The sequence below is a fragment of the Lethenteron reissneri genome, chromosome 55, assembly GCF_015708825.2.
Source record: "Lethenteron reissneri isolate LAM-NWPU_2019-01 chromosome 55, ASM1570882v1, whole genome shotgun sequence".
In the NCBI taxonomy this organism is placed as follows: Eukaryota; Metazoa; Chordata; class Hyperoartia; order Petromyzontiformes; family Petromyzontidae; genus Lethenteron; species Lethenteron reissneri.
This window is the reverse complement of record NC_083833.1, coordinates 8,760,514-8,782,598: the sequence shown is the minus strand read 5'-3', so window position 1 is coordinate 8,782,598 and position 22,085 is coordinate 8,760,514. Positions and strand designations below refer to the sequence as shown.

The window sequence follows — 22,085 nt, the reverse complement described above, 5'->3', positions numbered from 1 at the left end:
GTAGATTTCTGTTTTATATGATTGTGGTGATGGTTGTATTTGATTAAGCCCTAATCCTCTGCCATTACATACAATGACGCAAGAAATGGTGAAAAAAGTTAAAACAAAGCAATGTACTACAATACACTATTACACATTATTGTAAAAAATAAATAAATAATCCATCCCATGTGTTTGTGAATTTTTTTTTATATTTTAGGCAGGAAATTATTTTTAAAATTCAGATATTTTTTCTGGGTTGGGACCCCCACACCCCCTGGACGATTTGGTCCCCCCCAACGTTGACTCCACGGCTACAGCCTTGACGTACGTGGCCAACCGTGCGGCCTCGCCGTGTCTGCGTGTGGGCCCACAGAGGGCCTCGCTCAGGGAGACCCTGGCCTCCGGGAACTTCACCGTGCTGGTGCCCGCCGCCAGCGTCATCGCCAACGTGACGTGGAGCGGCGAGCGCGAGGCGGCCAGCGCGGTCAAGTGAGCCGGCCACACCGCCCCGACACCGACACCCGCCATTCCCCGCTAAGTGGCCAGTGACGTCACCACGACGCATGCGCCAGGCCACGTGAAGTGTCGAAGGCTCGCTGCAGGAGAGGTCACGGGAGAGACCCACGCGGTGCCATGGGGTTGACTGACTGAGATGACCGGCAGATGCACCGGCTCTGCCGCCCCCCCCCACACACACACGCCACCGTTAAACGCTACACGGGGCGGGAGATGATAATTCGTTTTTTACCCAGTGCATACATTATCTAGAGTTTGTGATTTTTGGTTTGCATTATGACTGCAGGTATTGTGGTCTATGCAAACATGACTTCCTTGTAAAAAAAGGTGTAGTTTTGTTGCCAGATTAGAAGGGTGTAAAAAAAACAATTATCGTATATTTTACTGGCAAATGAGGTTCCAATGGTGGGGCGGGAGATCTTTCTCTTTGTGTGGAAGTGGTTAACCCTGCGCTGCGCGACCAACGTCCAAATCGCTGGCGACTATCGTAACGTGTCTCTGGGCCTCACCTAGGTCGACTCAGCCCTTAAATTTGTACCTGATGCATTGTGGAAAAAACATCACCACTGGGAAGGGAGACAAAGGCGGCCCCAGGACATGGCTTTGGGCCACACCACCCACTCGCCCCAACGTTGCGGTTAAACGCTTACGCGGGGAAGGGGCGGGGGGGAGGGGCGAGGATCTTGGACCTTTGCCTTTGCCCTCCCCCACGCGCGGCGTGCAGGATGCACGTGCTGCCCGGCAGGTTCTCCCTGCAGGAGTTGGAGTCGCGGGGCAGCACCTCGGCTGCCCACGCTGCAGCCCGGCACCACGCTCCTCATCGGCCAGAGTCCCGCACGGTTCCGCCCTAGCCCCCCCCCACCCCGACTCTTACCACCCCGACCAACCGAGCCCTGACCCCTGACCTCTGACCCCTTCGGCCAGAGCGGTATTTTCCTGTGCCGTTGGCAGTGGACCGTAGAGTTAAGGACTTACAATTTTGTGTTTATTTACCGTTTAAGGCCCACCGAGCTATGTAAGTTATTTTCAGAAGCGACCTGGCCCACAAGCGATAGCTCAGCGAAGCGACGTAATGTGTACGTTTATAGCAGCCAAATACTCTAAAAGCGTGTAAAAAACTGGAGACCCGGAGAAAAATCCTGAAGACCACGGAGGGGAACATGCAAACTCCAAATATATGTGTGCAGGGTTGGGATTGAACCCACGACCTCCTGTACACCAGGCGAGGTAGTTAACATCTCCGAGCCACCGTGATGATGATGAGAGAGAGAAACACGCAAACTCCACATACAGCAGCATGCGTCAGGGTTGGGATTGAACCCACGACCTCCTGTGTACCAGGCGAGGTAGTTAACATCTCCTAGCCACCGTGATGATAATGAGAGAGAGAGACACGCAAACTCCAAATATACAGCAGCAGGCGTCAGGGTCGGGGTCGAACCCACGACCTCCTGTGTACCAGGCGAGGTAGTTAACATCTCCTAGCCACCGTGATGATGATGAGAGAGAGAAACACGCAAACTCCACATACACAGCAGGCGTCAGGGTCGGGGTCGAACCCACGACCTCCTGTACACCAGGCGAGGTAGTTAACATCTCCGAGCCACCGTGATGATAATGAGAGAGAGAGACACGCAAACTCCAAATATACAGCAGCAGTTAACATCTCTTAGCCACCGTGGCGCCCCATATGTGGCACGTGACAGCCGGCAGCCGTGGCTATAGTGAGAGATATACTGGATGTGGTGTGCTGGGTGGCTGACCCGGACAGACCCGACCGAAGTTCATCTCTGACTCTCAGCCCGACGTGTGTGCGTGGTGTGCATGCGTACGCCACCCACGACCACCGGGCGTGCGTTAGAAGGCTACACGGAGGCGACCCGAGTTCGATTCGCGCTCACGGCTAACATCAACGGCGATCATCGCAACCGATTCTGTGCCTTCCCTGGCCATGTAAACATCATATTCTTAGTTCTTTCGGTAACGTCACGTAGGTAAAAAATTAAATAAAAAAAAATAAAAAATCACGACGTTTCGGAGGCAACACAAGTCTCCGTCATCAGGTGGGACCGTCACAGCCAGATTTGCATGGGCGGACCACAACACCCCTTCGTACGCCATTCCGGCCTTCATAGGTGCTACTGACTAACGGCACTTGCCCCAACAGCCTGTGTAGACTGTGAGGGGGTGGGGGGGGGGGTCTTTGTCTCAGTCCTCATAAATGCCTTGAGCCACGCAGTGCTGGCGGCGGTGGCTACGCTGCTGCACGTGGCCGCGAGGGTTGGTAGATCACACAAAGACGGCGTTGTGAAACTCGCTTCTACTTCTTCTTCCATCCGTGGGTGGGCGTCCAGGAGGAGCCGTAGCCCTGGCTCGGCCAGGAGAAGGCGTCACGGCACGGTGTGGACTAATCTCCATCTGTCCCATCTGGACGGGGATAGAGTGTTGCTCCCTCGCGCAAGGCGCGGGAGGTTTTCTGCGGGTGCTCCGGTTTTCTCCCCCACGTGAACGACAACGACGACGACGACAATAATTAGGGGCCGTCCATAAATGACGTCACGCACATGGGGGGGGGGTCAGACATATCTGACGAAGTGTGACGAGGGGGGGAGGGTGAGAAATGTGACGTCACATCAAAATGTGCAACTTTAAATAAATATAAACAACACGTGATACTTATCTTCTTGGTTCTTTCGGTAAAGTCACGTAGAAGGGAAATAATAAAATAATAAAAATAAAACTAAATAAAATAATTCTCACGACGTTTCGGCCACAACGCAAGCAGCCGTCCTCAGGTGAAGACCAGGTCTGTCGGAAAGACAACGTCGTGAGAATAATTTTATTATGTTTTATTTATTATTATTTTATTATTTCCCTTCTACGTGACTTTACCGAAAGAACCAAGAAGATTAATCCCTGCAGTCACGAAAGCTTTAAATGGAGACGTTCTACTTAATTAAATATACTTTTTAATAAATGTTTTCTCCTACAACATCAGAGTGCAGCGCCACATTAAATACGCACTACAATGACAATAGTTTAAAGCGATTTGAAGCATGTTTTATATTTTTTGGGGGGGGGCAGAGCTTTGTGACGTCATATTTGAGGGGGGGGTCTGACTTTTTGTGACGCCGTGTGACGAGGTGGGGGGGGGGGGTCAAAAATCGTCCAAAATCGCGTGCCGTCATTTATGGACGGCCCCTAATGATATCCGTACGACTCGTCATTCGTTGAGCTGAAAACATCTGACGGATGAACGCCTCCAGTGTAGCGGCAGGAGCGGCAGGACCCTCCTGAACACGAGCCCTAGGACTCGTCACCGTCACTGTGATGCGAGCGCCGTGTGTTCTCCCGTCGCAGAATTTGACCATCGGGGATGCGATGGTGGTGGCTTCTGATGTGATGGCGTCGAACGGCATCGTCCACGTCATCGACCGGGTGAGCATCCCGTTCAGCACCTGAACTCACCACTTACACTCACCACCTACGCTAACCACCTACATTTCGATTTAAAGCTTTCGTGACTGCAGGGATTCATCTTCTTGGTTCTTTCGGTAAAGTCACGTAGAATGGAAATAATAAAAATAATAAAAATAAAACATAATAAAATAATTCTCATGACGTGTCGGCCACAACGCAAGCAGCCGTCCTCAGGTGAAGAACAGGTCTGTCGAGAAGACAGAGTCTGAATGACACACTCCAGGCTTGGAGCGACTATTTAAGCTGGGATGGAGGGGGGAAGGGCGCCTTGACAAAATAATTTGCATATCAAGATGAATTTAGCATATTTATGGGAAATGCAGATATGCGATTAGCGTAGGAGGTTTGGCGGGGGGTTTAAAGTCCGTGCATTATGCAGGATTAGCAGCATCAAAGGGAGGGGATAGAGGTAACATTAATAAAGGGAAGGAATGTTGATAGTATGTAGCTGCAATAACTAAACCACCACGTAAACAACTAAAGTATAAACTACATAGTATCATCAGTATACTAATATACTCTCCAATAAGCTGAGCTACTAACAGTAAGTAATACATTACAATTCTATGTCGCAAAAAATATAATATGCTTCCAGCTAAACTTTATTCTCTTACATCACACGAGTCTACACCGTACTATATACTGCCATAGACAAACCCAACATTAAATTATATACTGTATTACTATACACCATTGTAATATTACACTATGTATTATTCTATCCACCCTAATGTATATCACACTGCTGTATATTCACTATACAATAACGATACTATATATTACTTTGTACATTGCATTAAACATTACAATTTTATACTATTTATTATTATACAATCCGCTATACACTGTACCATTGACCGTCGCGTGAAAGATACTAAGAGGAAGCAACGAAATATGTCAATGGGAGAGTGGTAGTAGGAGACTTGCATCGGAGCAAAGAATCCATTCCCTGCGGAGAATAAAAGATATATAGTCAATGCCAGTGAGTGGAACGCGGTCTGAAAGTCACCGTAAACGTGAACACAATCAGTTAAGATCCGAAATGGTTTATTACGTCCTTCCAATGATTGCTGAGCCAGAATCCATCTTCTCGGTTGAAATTGTCTCTGTGTTTGTATATGTGGATCGCCTCATGAACGAATCTCTCATGGTAGCCAGATGGCTTGCAGAGAACCTCTGCCTTGGAGAAGTCAATATCATGTGAGCCCACTGAATTGTAACAGTGATCTGCCACGGCTGAGGTGTTTGTCCTACCGTGTTTCAGGTCTGCTTTATGTTCACGGATGCGGTCCGAGACATGTCGTTTGGTTTCTCCAATGTAACTGCTACCACAGAGGCAACTTAGTTTGTAGACGCCAGGGTACTGTATGTCTGGAACCACATCTTTTACAGATGGGACCAGATCACGGATTTTATGTACTGTGTTGAATCGGACCTGGATCTTGTGTTTTATCAGAATCAGAAACGGTTTTAATCGCCATGTAAGTTTGCACAAACAAGGAATTCACTATGGCGGGACGGTGCATACATTGAACAAGTAGGAATCTTAACTTATATAAAAGGTATACACTCTAACTATACTAACGTTACAAAGTATAAGTAATACCAAAGGGCTAAAATCTTTAAAATTATGAATAAGTAGACCTTATAAAATGCGAATGTAAAATGTTAATTAGCCGTATTAAACAATCTTAAAATACAAAAATACAAATAAGATTACACGTTGTAAGTATGGAACGGTGTAATTATGTAGATAAAATGTTATAGTAAGTGTAACAGTCATTTTAAGTGTAAAAGTCATTTTAAGCCCTTGGCCTTGTTGAGGAGGCCAACAGCAGATGGGAAAAAAACTGTTTTTATGACGTGAGGTTTTGGTCTTGATGGACCGCAGCCTTCTGCCGGAGGGGAGTAGCTGGAACAGAGAGTATCCAGGGTGCGAGGAATCGTCCGCAATCTTCTTCGCTCGCTTCAGGGTCCTCAAAGTGTGCAGGTCCTCAAGGGTTGGTAGATTACAGCCAATCACCTTCTCAGCAGTGCGGATGATACGCTGCAGTCTGCTCTTGTCCTTGGCAGTGGCAGCAGCGTACCAGACGGTGATGGAGGAGGTGAGGATGGACTGAATGATAGCTGTATAGAAGCACACCATCATTGTCTTTGGCAGATTAAATATCTTCAGCTGCCGTAGGATTTTGGAGATTTTTTTTGTGACCCCAGCAATGTAGGGTAAGGTGATGGTCTTGAAAGGCTCCTCAACAGGATCCTTCTTGGTGGTTGGAGTAATGGCTTTGCGGATTGTGTAGTCAGAGTAACCATTAGCCTTAAGAGCTTGGCGTACGTGTTTGAGTTCACTGGCAATGTGTTCCTGGTCGGAGATGCATTGGGCTCTATGGTATAGAGTCTTGATGAGGGAATTCTTCTGGGATGGATGGTGGTGGGAATCCGGTTTTAGGTAAGCATCCGTATGGGTGGCTTTCTTGTAGACATAGTGGCTCACAGATTCACCATGGAAGTCGAAAAAGGTGGCAAGCTACCCTTTTTGGATGTCCTAATTAAAAGGAGACCTGATGGTTCAATGAGCTACTCGCTAACAGCACTTGCCCCAACAGTCTGTTACAGGCTACACGTGGTTATTTGTGTGGTGATTGTGATTGTTGTGGTTGTTGTGGTTGTTGTGGTTGTTGTTGTGGCTGTCGTGTCAGATGGTGCAGCCGTCACGCAACATTCAGAATCTCCCCGATCTCCACACGCGGCTCGGACAGATGCCTCAATACAGCACGTTCCAGGAGCTCCTCACGGTCACCCACCCACCCACCCACTCACTCACCCAACCACTCACCCACCACTCACTCACTCACTCACCCACTCACCCACTCACTCACCCACCCACTCACCCATTCACTCACCCACTCACTCACCCACTCACTCACCCACTCACCCATACACCCACCCACTCGCTCACCCATCCACTCGCTCACCCACTCACCCACTCACCCATTCACCCACAAACCCATCCACTCACCCACCCACTCGCTCACCCACCCACTCGCTCACCCAACCACTCACTCACTCACCCATTCACCCACCCACCCATCCACTCACCCACTCACTCACTCACCCACCCTCCACTCACTCACCTACCCATCCTCCACTCACTCACCCACCCACCCAACCACTCACCCATCCACTCACTCACTCATCCATTCACCCACCCACCCATCCACTCACCCACTCACTCACTCACCCACCCAACCACTCACCCACCCATCCACTCACCCAATCATGCACACACCCATCCACTCACCCACCCACTCACTCACTCACTCACCCACCCAACCACTCACCCACCCATCCACTCACCCAATCACGCACACACACACCCACTCACCCAATCACGCACACACCCACCCACTCACTCACCCACCCACCCACTCACCCACCCACTCACTCACTCACTCACCCACCCACCCACTCACTCATTCACTCACACAATCACTCACTCACTCACCCACCACTTACTCATTCACCCATTCACCGACCCACTCACTCACTCACTCACCCACCCAACCACTCACCCACCCATCCACTCACCCAATCACGCACACACCCACCCACTCACCCACCCACTCACTCACTCACTCACCCACCCACTCACTCACTCACTCACCCACTCACTCATTCACTCACACAATCACTCACCGAGTCACTCACTCATTCACCCACTCACTCACTCAACCACCCACTCACCCGCTCACTAACTGAGTCACTCACCAAGTCACTTACCCATTCACTCACCGAGTCACTCACCCACTCGCCCACTCACCCCCGTGCTCACTCACCCTGTGCTCACCAGGAGTACGAGCTGATCGGGCGGGTCGAGCGGTCCGAGGCCTACACAGTGTTCGCTCCCAGCCAGGAGGCCATGGACCAGTTCCGCAAAGAGCGACCCACGCACCCGGTACCTCCCACTAGCCCCCACCCCCCACCCCATCAACCCCCCCCCCATACCCCCACCCCCCCAACCTTAAGCCCTGACCATATTTTCACACCAGCCCACTTACCCGGGACACCTTTCGCCAGCCCTGACACTATCATTGCAACTCACTGCTCTACGGGACGTCTGGCAAAAGCATCGCCAATCTGCGGCGTGCGCAACATTCTCCGGCACGCGTCGTGACGGGGTACCGCAAGATCCCACCGTGTCCGTCCGGTGCTCGCCGGGCTGCGTTGGCTTCTGGTTTGCCGAACGAATTCGTTTAAAGGTCGCGCTCATCACGCACACAGAGTTGCTTGCCGCAGATGAACCACAATCACCTGGCTGGCCTCGTCAAGGAGCTATAAACCATCACCACGCGAACTCCGCTCATCCTCGCAACAGCAGCGGCGTTTGGCTGGCCGTCGAACAAAGACGGTGGTCACCGCATCGCGTGGCGCTTTCAGATGCGCCGCTGCGGCCGTCTGGAACGCTCTCTTCCTTCCCATATCAGGAAGCCACTGGGAGCTACGCACTTTTAAACCATCATCAAGATTGAAAACTAATTTCGTTAGAACTCCTTGTTGTGTTAGTTTGTTGTCCTTCCCCTGCACCGCCGATTTAGCACGGTTGGCTACGTACGGTGCAAAAGAAGTTCAACATACATACAATCTAGACTCCAGCAATGAATGTCTACGTGCATGTGTGCGAATATCCACGTGGAGTGCGTGTGTTTGTGTGTGGACGTGTTAACAGCAGCACTGTGAAGACACACCACCCGCTCACAAGTGTGCCGTGCCAGTCTTCATAGGTCGTACTTGCCAACGGCACTTGCCCCAGCAATCTGCAAAAGGCTACGTGGGGGACCTTTGTCTGTGTGTGTGTGCAGAATGCGGGGAGCGGTGGTGCAGCGGTTAGCGCTACGCCGCGCTACGAACCCGGCGACCCGAGTTCGATTCCCGCTCACGGCCACCACCGGTGACGATTATCTGAACCGGTCCCGGGATCTCTCCAAGGCCGACCCGTCGTGTGCCGTGCTCGCGAACGGCACTTGCCCCAAAAGTCTGCTGAGGCTACACGGGTTACCTTCGCCTCTTGTGCGTGTGCAGAATGACGAGCAGGTGATGTACCACGTGATCCTGGGAGAGAAGCTGATGTCACGTGACCTGCGGCCCGGCATGCACCGCCCCACCATGCTGGGCACCTCCTACCAGCTGGGGTTCTTCTCGCACGACGGGCAGGCACGGCGCTGCACTCGGAGAGCACGCAGACGATGACGACGACGACGATGATGATGACGATCATGATGACGATGATGACGATGATGATGATGACGATGACGACGATGATGACGATGATGATGATGACGTTCATGATGATGATGATGACGTTCATGATGATGATGATGATGACGAAAATGACGATGACAACAACGATGATGAAGATGATGATGACGAAAATGACGACGATGATGACGACGATGACGACGACGATGATGATGATGACGATGATGATGACGACGATGACGATGATGACGATGATGACGATGATGACGAAAATGACGACGATGATGATGATGATGATGATGATGACGATGATAACGATGACGACAATGACGAGGATGATGACGAAAATGACGACGATGACGACGACGATGCTGATGATGACGATGCCGGACGATGCTGTTGCCTCTCAGCTGCTGGTGAACAACGTGGTGGTGGACAACGCGGACGTGGAGACGGACCGCGGCGTGGTGCACGGAGTGGCGCGCGTGCTGCACGTGCTGCACAACCGCTGTGACACCAACGAGACCACGGTCACTCTGGTGCGCTCACCCTCACTCGCTCACCCTCGTGCGCTCACTCGCTCGCTCACCCTCACTCGCTCACCCTCGCTCACTCGCTCGCTCACCCTCACTCGCTCACTCACCCTCGCTCGCTCACTTCGCTCGTCAAGGTGAAACTTTTTACCAATCCCGTATTACCCGCACATCGCCCCGTTGGGATCGCACAGAGCGGCACTCGTGGGCCCCCCTACTACTGGCGGCAGACTCACGCCCCACGTCTCGCTCCCTCGTGAGGAGATTCTATCCCTGGTGTCACCTGGTTACACGAAATTCATAACCTTGAAACTTTGACACTTGATTCTGACCTCATGACCACATGACCCCGTGTGACCCTGACCCTGTGTCACCCCGACCCCGTGTGACCCTACCCCGTGTGACCCCTGACCCCGTGTGACCTCGACCCCGCGTGACCCCTGACCCCATGTGACCCTGACCCCGTGTGACCCCTGACCCCGTATTTCTATCTCAGAGCAAATGCTCGAGCTGCCAGTTCAAGCCCGACTGCCCTGTTGGCACGGTGCCCGTGGTGAGCTGCACAACCACATGCACACCTGTACAACCACGTGAACACCTGCACAACCACATGCACACCTGCACAACCACGTGAACACCTGCACTACCACATGCACACCTGTACAACCACGTGAACACCTGCACAACCACGTGAACACCTGCACAACCACGTGAACACCTGTACAACCACGTGAACACCTGCACTACCACATGCACACCTGCACAACCACGTGAACACCTGCACAACCACGTGAACACCTGCACAACCACGTGAACACCTGCACAACCACGTGAACACCTGCACTACCACATGCACACCTGTACCACCACGTGATCACCTGCAGAACCACGTGAACACCTGTACCACCACGTGAACACCTGCACAACCACGTGAACACCTGCACAACCACGTGAACACCTGCACTACCACATGCACACCTGTACCACCACGTGAACACCTGCACAACCACGTGAACACCTGCACAACCACATGAACACCTGTACCACCACGTGAACACCTGCACTACCACGTGAACACCTGCACAACCACATGAACACCTGCACAACCACATGAACACCTGCACTACCACATGAACACCTGTACCACCACGTGAACACCTGCACAACCACGTGAACACCTGTACCACCACGTGAACACCTGCACAACCACGTGAACACCTGCACAACCACGTGAACACCTGCACTACCACATGCACACCTGTACCACCACGTGAACACCTGCACAACCACGTGAACACCTGCACAACCACATGAACACCTGTACCACCACGTGAACACCTGCACTACCACGTGAACACCTGCACAACCACATGAACACCTGCACAACCACATGAACACCTGCACTACCACATGAACACCTGTACCACCACGTGAACACCTGCACTACCACATGCACACCTGCACAACCACGTGAACACCTGCACAACCACATGCACACCTGCACTACCACATGCACACCTGCACAACCACATGAACACCTGTACCACCACGTGAACACCTGCACTACCACATGCACACCTGCACAACCACATGCACACCTGCACTACCACATGCACACCTGCACTACCACATGCACACCTGCACAACCACGTGAACACCTGCACAACCACATGAACACCTGTACCACCATGTGAACACCTGCACTACCACATGCACACCTGCACAACCACGTAAACACCTGCACTACCACGTGAACACCTGCACAACCACATGAACACCTGCACAACCACGTGAACACCTGCACAACCACATGAACACCTGCACAACCACATGAACACCTGCACAATCACATGAACACCTGCACTACCACGTGAACACCTGCACAACCACGTGAACACCTGCACAACCACGTGAACACCTGTACAATCACGTGAACACCTGCACAAGCACGTGACACCTGCACAACCACATGAACACATGTGTTCGTTTGTTAGTGCCTGTGCATTCACGTGTGTGTGTTCCTGTGTGTACAGAGCCGGATGTGCGTGTTCACATGCGTGTGTGTTCGCTTGTGCGTACACACCTGTGTGTTCACCCGCGTGATCACCCACATGAACATCTGTATTCACCCGCGCGTGTTCACTCGTCTGTGTTCACCAATTTGTTGTTCATCCGTGTGTTCACCCACACTTGCTCACCCACGTGTTGTTCACCCACGTGTTGTTCACCCATGTGTTCACCCATGTGTTCACCAATGTGTCCACCAATGTGTCCACCCATGTGTTCACCCACACACTGGTGCGTTCACCCACACGTGCTCACCCACGCATCTTCACCCACGTGTTGTCCATCCACGTGTTCACCCGCGCACTGGTGCGTTCACCCACGTGTTCACCCGTGCACCGGTGCATTCACCCACACTTGTTCACCCACATGTTGTCCACCCACGTGTTCACCCGTGCACCCGTGTGTTCACCCGTGCACCGGTGTGTTCACCCACACTTGTTCACCCACGTGTTGTCCACCCACGTGTTCAGCCACGCACCGGTGCATTCACCCACGCGTGGTTCACCCACGTGTTTCACCCACGCGTTGTCCACCCACGTGTTCACCCGCTCTTGTGCAGGAGGGTCCGGGCCCACGCCGCAAGTCGAACTGCATCTACCTCCGCTACTTCCTGGGCCGCCGGCAGATGTTCCTGGGCTGCCGCTCCAACTGTGCACGCACCGTCATCGTGAGTGGCCACCACCACCACCAACAACAACAACAACAGCAACAACAACAGCAGCGCTGAGTGGCGGTGACGTCACCACGGCTCTTGTGCCAGGCTAGGTGCGCCCTTTGAGGCCACGTGAGGGTCTCGATGGTTCGCTGCAAGTAGGAAGTTACTGGACAGACCCGGGTGCCATGGGTTGACCGACTGGGATGACCGATGGATGCATCACCTGTGCGCCCCGCTGTGCCAACTTGCTGCGTTTTGGCCGCCCGGCGCTCCGCTCGTTGTTGTGAGCGTCGCTCCTCTACACTCTGTTGTTGTTGGAGGATGACTGCCTCCAACTGCCCAGTAGCAGCGTCCTTCATGAGCCTCCTCCACAGAGGTCGATCTTGACACCGCTCGTACCAGTCATCGGCAAGTCCACTCAGCTCCACGTCCTCCTGTACCACATCACTCCATCTCTTCTCTAGCCCGTGCCGCGCCCGTTTAGCCCCCTCAATCCGGCCGAACAAAAGCTGTTTAGGCATGCGGTGGCTGGGCATGCGGGCTACATGACCCAGCCAACGCAGTCTTGCCTGCCGGAGGAGCTCACCGATGGGACTTTGCCCAGATCTTTCAAGGATTTTTGAGCTCCTCACACAATCCAGCCTGGTTAAACCCAGGATGGATCGTAGGCAGGCCAGCCTAAATGTTTCCAACGGGCGAAGATGCTCCATTAGGGGGGTCAGCGTAGAGAAGGGAGGGAATGACTGTGACCGAGAAGACCTGAAGCTTCGTGCGGAGCGACACACAGCGTTACGCAACCGATGAAAATATATTGCCGCTCGACTGATTCGGAGTGAGACCTCTGCTGTTAAACTGGAGCCGGTCATAAGCACACTGCCCAGGTATGGGACACTTTCCACTCTCTCCACTACTGCCCCATCACCGATTGGGAGTTGTGGGGGTGGAGTGTCCGATGGTACAAAATACCCAGGCACACACACACGCACACACACGCACACACACACTCCCTTTGCCTCCACAAAACAAGTTCAGCAAACAACAACAACAACCGCCACTAAGTGGCGGTGATGTCACCGCGACGCTTGTGCCAGGCCACGTGCACGCACACACCACGTACCTGTGCCCCCCAATCCCCCCCCCCCTTCCCCCACGTAGACGACCGACTGCTGCGAGGGCTTCTTTGGGCCCCCGTGTGCCGCGTGCCCGGGCCAGGTGGAGGCGGCGGGCGAGGGGGGCGGGGCGTGCGGGGGCCACGGGATCTGCAGCGACGGGCTCAACGGCACCGGTGCGTGCGCGTGCCAGGAGGGCTACACGGGGCGCGCGTGCCAGCAGTGCGAGCCCGGCAAGTTCGGCCACAGCTGCCTGCAAGGTGACCACTCCCATGCCGCACTGCGGTGCCGGGGGGGGGGTCGTGGGTGTGTGTGTTGCGAGGGTGTGATGTGTGTGTGTGTCTGTGATGGGTGTGGTGGGGGTGATGGGTGTGATGTGATGGGTGTGTGTGTGTGATGGGTGCGTGTGTGATGTGATGTGTGTGGTGGGGTGTGTTGTGTGTGTGTGTGATGGGTGTGTGTGTGATGTGTGTGGTGGGGGTGTGCGTGTGTGATGGGCGGTGTGTGTGTGTGTGATAGGTGTGTGTGTCTGATGGGTGTGCATGTGATGTTTGTGTGATGGGTGTGTGGTGTGTGTATCATGCAAGTCTGTGATCTGTCATGGAGCTCTGATGTGTGCGCGATGGGTGTGTGTGCCTCTGTTAACCGGTTGCACTCAGTAATCAGTTGCGCTGCACTCTCAACCCGGCGACCGGGTTCCTAGTGCATCGACATCACGTGCACACTCACACTCGTGTGCGTGCGCCGCGTGCAGACTGCGCGTGCGTCAACGGGCGCTGCCGGGACGGCGAGCAGGGCGACGGGAGCTGCGGCTGCGCCGTGGGCTGGCGTGGAATCCGCTGCGACGAGCGTGGGTGACCCACGACCTGAGCTCTTGACCCCCTCAGCCCGGTGGCGCAGGGGGCGCGGTTTGCACAGAGCCCCCCGGAACCGAGCAGTGAAATGGTGGGCCCTCTGCTCCTGTCCACCTTCTGTGGCTCTGGCTCCCTAGGGCGCCGAGGTTGCTAGTAGATGTTTACTACCTCGCTTGGTATCCAGGAGTTTGTGGGTTCGATCCCGACCCTGACGCCTGTTGCGTATTTGGAGTTTGCGTGTCTCTCTCTCTCTCCCCGTCGTCCCGTGGATTTTTCTCCGGTCCTCCAGTTTTTCCCTCTGCATTTAGAATAAACATCGCGAATTTCAAGTATTTGGCCACTCGTAATCAACGTTTTTGGGTTAGATCGCGTTATTTATAAATAGTGTCGTAACCCTCCACCACCCGACACGGCCAATCAGCAAAAAAGTGTCACGTTGACAAAAGACAAATAGTTCACTGCTTTAGCCCACCGGTGTGTTGAAGGGTGGTGGAGGGTTACGACACATTTATGAATAACGCGATCTAAACCCAAAAACGTTGATAATGAATAATATTGGTCGCGAAAGGCTACGTGTGATATTTGGCCACTGCTATAAATGTCTACGTGATGGTGACCAGCAACTTCGTTGGGCTGTTATTTGTGGCCAGGTCGCTTCTGATAAGAGCTACATAGCTCAGTGGGCCTTACCTGGTGAAATAAAAATTGTTTGGAGTTTTAGCTACGCCACACCTTGACGACCGCCTTGACCCCTTGACCCATGACCTCCAGCCCTTTCACGTGGCTCCAGGTTGAGGAGGCCATGGGCTCCACCCCGGGTCTTCCAGTCCCATGTGGATTTGCTGGGTTACTGAGAAGCAATGGCAATCGGTGACAGATAATTATGATGAAAATTATGAAGAAAAAAAATCATCTTTCTGTGGTTTTCCCACCTGATGATGATTGCTTGTGTTGCAATCGAAACGTCGTGAATTAATTTATTTTCTACCCACGTGACTTTACCGAAAGAACCAAAGAGTATGGATCCCTGCAGCCACGAAAACTTCAAATCGAGATCATTCTGATGACCCTCGATGATGATTAAGGGCGATTCCACGCTTTCATTGCAGGAATAAAAGATGACCTTTGCAACAAGACGTGCCACTCCAGTGCCAAGTAGGCCCTCCACACACACACACAGTCACCCGCGTGCCTTGCCTGAACCCCACGTGGGTTCTGAGAAATTAATGTGTGAATAATGAACATCGATGTAACCCCTCCCTCTCTCCGCCCCCACCCCCCTCTGTCTATTTAAGGCCTCGCCACAGAGACGATCTCCCTCTCTGTGCCTATGTGGTTACTCTCTCTCTCTCTATGTATCTTGGTGATATCTATCTGCTTATATGTCTGTCTATAGTTTTCTGGTTAGATTTGTGTCGCTATTTCATTTATACCTGATGACGATTGCTTGTGTTGCAATCGAAACGTCGTATGCTATTATTTAATTTATTATTTTCTCTTTATACGTTACTTTACCGAAAGAACCAAAGAGTAATTCCTGCAGTCACGAAAGCTCCAAATTAACATCGATGTTCACGAATTGTCCATTTTGCGAGCTATCATCCCGACTAGCTGGTCATGTCGAAGCGAATAAAAAAATATGTCAGCGGCCGCCCGGCACGCGCTGGCTGGTTACTCTTGGGAACCCGCACTGTTGACGATCAGTGAGTTTAGAAAGGTCTCATCATCTCGTTCCAGGTTACCATGCACATACAGTGTCAACCCATACGGGTTACCCTGTATTCTTGTACAGGGGAATTGAGGTCCGTAAGGCGTGCAGCCGTTTCAATACGGGCAAAAAACTTATTTTGTCTGTTTGTGTTTCTCGCCTAGTGATGGGACTTTGTAGGATGAACGTTGAGATGTATAAGGGGCACGGGGTGATCAATAATGTCTGAATTGTTCTGTAATAAGGCAGGGCACTGATAAGGGGTTGACGGGTACGCAAATGGGTTTAAATGTTACCGTAGTTATTTTATCTCGGCAGATTCACACGTGACTATGCACCAGTGACTCTCACGTAGGAGCTGATGTCACACATTTACAATCGCCTCTTCACGTACCGCCTGGGTACCCCTGGTTAAGAACCACTGCTCGACACAAGCTGTCCCCTCTCTTCCTCCGAGTCCATGACCTCTGATCCATTGACCCCCATGACCCCCCCCCATCAGCTGTGTGGCTGGCGCTGCTGTAGGTGGCGTCCCGTCGTGCGTTTGTGCCGCGGGGTTCACGGGGAACGGCAGCGACTGCACGGGTAGGAAGCAGCGCTCGCCATCGCCATCAACGTCACTGTCATCAGCACCGTCACCATCAACATCGACATCAACGTCACTGACATCAGCACCGTCAACATCGCCAGCGCTGATACCAGGGCCATGACCATCAACATCGCCATCGACATCACTCACACCAGGGCCATCAACATCAACATCACCAGCAACCTCGCCATCGACATCAACATCGGCAACACTGACACCAGGGCCATCAACATCAACACCACCAGCAACCTCGCCATCGACATCAACATCGGCAACACTGACACCAGGGCCATCAACATCAACACCACCAGCAACCTCGCCATCGACATCAACATCGGCAACACTGACACCAGGGCCATCAACATCAACACCACCAGCAACCTCGCCATCGACATCAACATCGGCAACACTGACACCAGGGCCATCAACATCAACACCACCAGCAACCTCGCCATCGACATCAACATCGGCAACACTGACACCAGGGCCATCAACATCAACACCACCAGCAACCTCGCCATCGACATCAACATCGGCAACACTGACACCAGGGCCATCAACATCAACACCACCAGCAACCTCGCCATCGACATCAACATCGGCAACACTGACACCAGGGCCATCAACATCAACACCACCAGCAACCTCGCCATCGACATCAACATCGGCAACACTGACACCAGGGCCATCAACATCAACACCACCAGCAACCTCGCCATCGACATCAACATCGGCAACACTGACACCAGGGCCATCAACATCAACACCACCAGCAACCTCGCCATCGATATCAACATCAGCAACACTGACACCAGGGCCATCAACATCAACACCACCAGCAACCTCGCCATCGACATCAACATCGGCAACACTGACACCAGGGCCATCAACATCAACACCACCAGCAACCTCGCCATCGACATCAACATCGGCAACACTGACACCAGGGCCATCAACATCAACACCACCAGCAACCTCGCCATTGACATCAACATCGGCAACACTGACACCAGGGCCATCAACATCAACACCACCAGCAACCTCGCCATCGACATCAACATCGGCAACACTGACACCAGGGCCATCAACATCAACACCACCAGCAACCTCGCCATCGACATCAACATCGGCAACACTGACACCAGGGCCATCAACATCACACCACCAGCAACCTCGCCATTGACATCAACATCGGCAACACTGACACCAGGGCCATCAACATCAACACCACCAGCAACCTCGCCATCGACATCAACATCGGCAACACTGACACCAGGGCCATCAACATCAACACCACCAGCAACCTCGCCATCGACATCAACATCGGCAACACTTACACCAGGGCCATCGACATCAGCATCGGCAACACTTACACCAGGGCCATCAACATCAACACCACCAGCAACCTCGCCATCGACATCAACATCGGCAACACTGACACCAGGGCCATCAACATCAACACCACCAGCAACCTCGCCATCGACATCAACATCGGCAACACTGACACCAGGGCCATCAACATCAACACCACCAGCAACCTCGCCATCGACATCAACATCGGCAACACTGACACCAGGGCCATCAACATCAACACCACCAGCAACCTCGCCATCGACATCAACATCGGCAACACTGACACCAGGACCATCAGCATCAACATCACCAACACTGACATGACCACCATCAACATCACCGACATCAGCACCATCAAAATCAACATCGGAACCTTCATCATCAGTCACTGACAACGGGACCATCAAAATCGCCAACGACATCACCATCGATATTACCAGCACTACGAACCCGGCGACCCGGGTTCGATTCCTGCTCACGGCCAACACCCAGTGACGATTATCTGAACCGGTCACGGGCCTCCCCTAGGTCGACTCAGCCTCAAAATGAGTACCTGGTGCCATGGTATGTAACCATCACCACTGGGGAGACAAAGGGGCCGGGCATGGTGCTGGCCACCCAGCCCCTCGTGTGCCGTTCCGGCCTTCATAAGTGCCACTCGCGAAACATCATTTGCCTCAACAGCCTGCGACACGGTGGGGGATCTTTGTCCGTGTACCCCCCCCCCCCCGCCCCGTAGCGGTGAACGCGTGCGAGAGAGACAACGGGGGATGCTCGGTGTTCGCTTCGTGCACCCGCACCCAGCCCGGCCTTCGCATCTGCACCTGCATGCAGGGATTCACTGGGGATGGAGTCATCTGTGAAGGCACGCACGCACACACACGCACACAAGCACGCACACACACACGCACACACACGCACGCACAGAGGTACACACACACACGCACGCACAGAGGTACACACACGCACACACGCACAGAGGTACACACACGCACACACGCACAGAGGTACACACACACACATGCACAGAGGTACACGCGCACACACACCTACAGAGGTACACACACACAGAGGTACACACACACAGATACACGTGCACACACACGCACAGAGGTACGTGCACACACTTACAGGTACACGTGCACACACACGCACAGAGGTACACGCGCACACACACGTACAGATGTATACGCGTGTACAAACACGTACAGATGCACGCGTGCACACACGTAAAGATGCACACACACACATACCTACAGAGGTACGCGCGCACACACACACGTACAGATGCACGCGTGCACACACGTAAAGATGCACACACACACATACCTACAGATGTACGCGCACACACACACACACGTACAGATGCACAACAGCAACCGCCATTCGCCACTAAGTGGCGACGACGCCACCGCGGCGCTTGTGCCAGGCTAGGTGCACTTTAAGATGCACACACACGCGAACACACACGTACAATTGCAGCACTTGCCCCTGAGAGTCTGTTGACGGCTATATTGGTGCGGGGGGTCCTTGCGTTTGTTGTGTGGTGCGCTTGGGACAGAAATTGATCCGTGCCTGGAAAACAACGGCGGGTGCCACGCCAACGCAGAGTGCACGCGCATCGGGCCCAACAAGGTCAGACTCCAGAGCAGGGTGTGTGTGTGTGTCTGTGTGTGTGTGTGTCTGTGTGTGTGTGTCTGTGTGTGTGTGTCTGTGTGTGTGTGTGTCTGTGTGTGTGTGTCTGTGTGTGTGTGTGTCTGTGTGTCTGTGTGTGTGTGTGTCTGTGTGTGTGTCTGTGTGTGTGTGTGTCTGTGTGTGTGTGTGTCTGTGTGTGTGTGTGTCTGTGTGTGGTGTCTGTGTGTGTGTGTCTGTGTGTGTGTCTGTGTGTGTGTGTCTGTGTGTGTGTCTGTGTGTGTGTGTCTGTGTGTGTGTGTCTGTGTGTGTGTGTCTGTGTGTGTGTGTGTCTGTGTGTGTGTCTGTGTGTGTGTGTCTGTGTGTGTGTGTGTCTGTGTGTGTGTCTGTGTGTGTGTGTGTCTGTGTGTGTGTCTGTGTGTGTGTGTGTCTGTGTGTGTTGGTGAGCCTTGGACAGGCTTCATAGGTGCTCACTAACAGCGAGCGCCTATGAAGGCCGGCACGGCACACGAGGGGGTGGGTGGGGTGGACAGCCACCACACCCGGCCGCCTTTGCCTCCCCAGTGGCGATGTTTACTACACACCGCGTCAGGTACTCGTTTGCGGCTGAGTCGACCTAGGGGGAGGCCCAGGACTGGTTAAGATATTCTTCACTGGTCCTGGCCGTGAGCGGGAATTGAACTGGGGTTCGCCGGGTTCGTAGCGCACAGTCTATTAAATGCTACATGGGGGAACTTTGTCTCTATATTTATGAGTGGTGGCGCAGTAGTTATCGCAGGTGCGCTACAAACCCAGCGACCTGAGTTCAATTCCCGCTCAGGGCTAAAGCCGGTGACAATTATCTGAACCAGTCCTGGGCCTCCCCTAGGTAAATGGATACCTGGTGCGGTGTGTAATACACATCGCCAGCAGGGAGAGAAAGGCAGCTTTCGTAGGTACCTGTTAACAGCACTTGCCCCCAAGATATGTTGAGGCTATACGGGGATCTTTGTCTTGTGTGTGTGTGTGTAGGGCGTGTGCAACTGCCTGCGCGGCTTCCAGGGAGATGGGAAATCATCCTGCGAGTCCATCAACCCGTGCCGCGTGGTACGCCCGTCGCCACGGCAACCGCCGCCATTACTCCGGCCCTAACCGAACCGTCACCATTACCACGAACCCCAACACTGCCTCGAACAGCTGCCCCCCCGCACCTCACGATCCCCCCCCCCACCCCCCACCTGTATCCATGTGACAGGGCAATGGCGGCTGCAGCCTCTATGGCAAATGCAACCACACGGGCCCTGGGACCAGCACGTGCACCTGCAACCCGAGCTACGTGGGCGACGGGTACACCTGCCGGGGCACGGTCTTCCAGGTGAGCTGAAGGTGCAGCCCTGCAAGTGCAAGATGCCCGAGCCGCTGATGGCGGAAGTAAACTCATTAAACATTTTTTTTTATTTTGCCGGGTAAGGCCCCACCGCGCTGCTATGCAGCCATCGCAAATGACAGCTCAACGTAGTGGCTCATGATCATCGCGCGGAGAATTTCTAAGAGTCAAATACTCTGAACGTGTGATGGTGTTGATTATTAACGTGGAGGGAAAAACCGGAGGACCCGGACGAAAATCCACGCGATCACGGGGAGAGAGACACGCAAACTCCAAATATACAGCAGCAGGCCTCAGGGATGGGATCGCACCCACGACCTCCTGCACACCAGGCGAGGTAGTTAACATCTCCTAGCCACCGTGATGATGATGATGAGAGAGGGAGACACGCAAACTCCAAATATACAGCAGCAGGCGTCAGGGACGGGATCGAACCCACGACCTCCTGCACACCAGGCGAAGTAGTTAACATCTCCTAGCCACCGTGATGATGATGAGAGAGAGAGAGACACGCAAACTCCAAATATACAGCAGCAGGCGTCACGGTTGTGATCGAACCCATGACCTCCTGTATACCAGGCGAGGTAGTTAACATGTCCTAGCCACCGTGGCTCCTTGTGGTGAAGTGGCTCCACCAGATGGAGCTGATAGGGAGAGCTCCGCGTCCAGGAGGGTGTTTTTGGCCTCCTCTTCCAACGCTGGACAGACGTCTTGGAAGAGGTTGGAGCGATGATGATCACGTGACAGCGACGACGATGATGATTACACGATCACGTGACGATGATGTCATAATCACCATTGGAACCTCATTTGCCAGTAAAAAAATATGATAATTGGTTTTTTACCCTTTGATCTGGCAACAAGTCATGTTTCATAGACCACAATACCTGCAGTCATAATGCAAACAAAAAACAACTCTGATAATGTATGCACAGTGCATACATGCATACATTATCATAGTTATGTTTTTTGTTGCCAGATAAAA

At 53.0% G+C, this 22,085-nt stretch overlaps 2 protein-coding genes across 2 annotated transcripts in view; both read left to right on the top strand.

Annotated features, from left to right (window-relative positions):
- The first annotated feature begins 3,847 nt into the window (after positions 1–3,847).
- Positions 3,848–9,225, top strand: LOC133356687 (stabilin-2-like). The gene is made up of 4 exons (XM_061574326.1): positions 3,848–3,936; positions 6,678–6,773; positions 7,829–7,933; positions 9,058–9,225. Exons 1-4 carry the CDS (start codon positions 3,880–3,882, stop codon positions 9,223–9,225), a joined length of 426 nt encoding a protein of 141 aa, XP_061430310.1. The 5' UTR covers positions 3,848–3,879.
- Positions 9,226–9,617: 392 nt separating this feature from the next.
- The window catches only part of STAB2 (stabilin 2), a 40,384-nt gene continuing 27,916 nt past the window's right edge, over positions 9,618–22,085 (top strand). Inside the window, exons 1-11 of the mRNA XM_061574325.1 lie at positions 9,618–9,773; positions 10,264–10,320; positions 12,394–12,501; positions 13,645–13,858; positions 14,353–14,448; positions 15,562–15,607; positions 16,663–16,745; positions 18,842–18,967; positions 19,664–19,737; positions 20,746–20,820; positions 20,969–21,088. Of these exons, the coding sequence (XP_061430309.1) occupies positions 9,618–9,773; positions 10,264–10,320; positions 12,394–12,501; positions 13,645–13,858; positions 14,353–14,448; positions 15,562–15,607; positions 16,663–16,745; positions 18,842–18,967; positions 19,664–19,737; positions 20,746–20,820; positions 20,969–21,088 (1,155 nt within the window). The remainder of the gene's footprint in view (positions 9,774–10,263; positions 10,321–12,393; positions 12,502–13,644; positions 13,859–14,352; positions 14,449–15,561; positions 15,608–16,662; positions 16,746–18,841; positions 18,968–19,663; positions 19,738–20,745; positions 20,821–20,968; positions 21,089–22,085) is intronic.

Bases quoted from the DNA above. Each gene is read 5' to 3' on its own strand.
- LOC133356687 (XM_061574326.1), top strand. From the start codon at position 3,880: ATGGTGGTGGCTTCTGATGTGATGGCGTCGAACGGCATCGTCCACGTC. The intron at 3,937-6,677 runs GTGAGCATCCCG...CTGTCGTGTCAG, and splicing joins TCGTCCACGTCATCGACCGG to ATGGTGCAGCCGTCACGCAA. The intron at 6,774-7,828 runs GTCACCCACCCA...TGTGCTCACCAG, and splicing joins CGTTCCAGGAGCTCCTCACG to GAGTACGAGCTGATCGGGCG.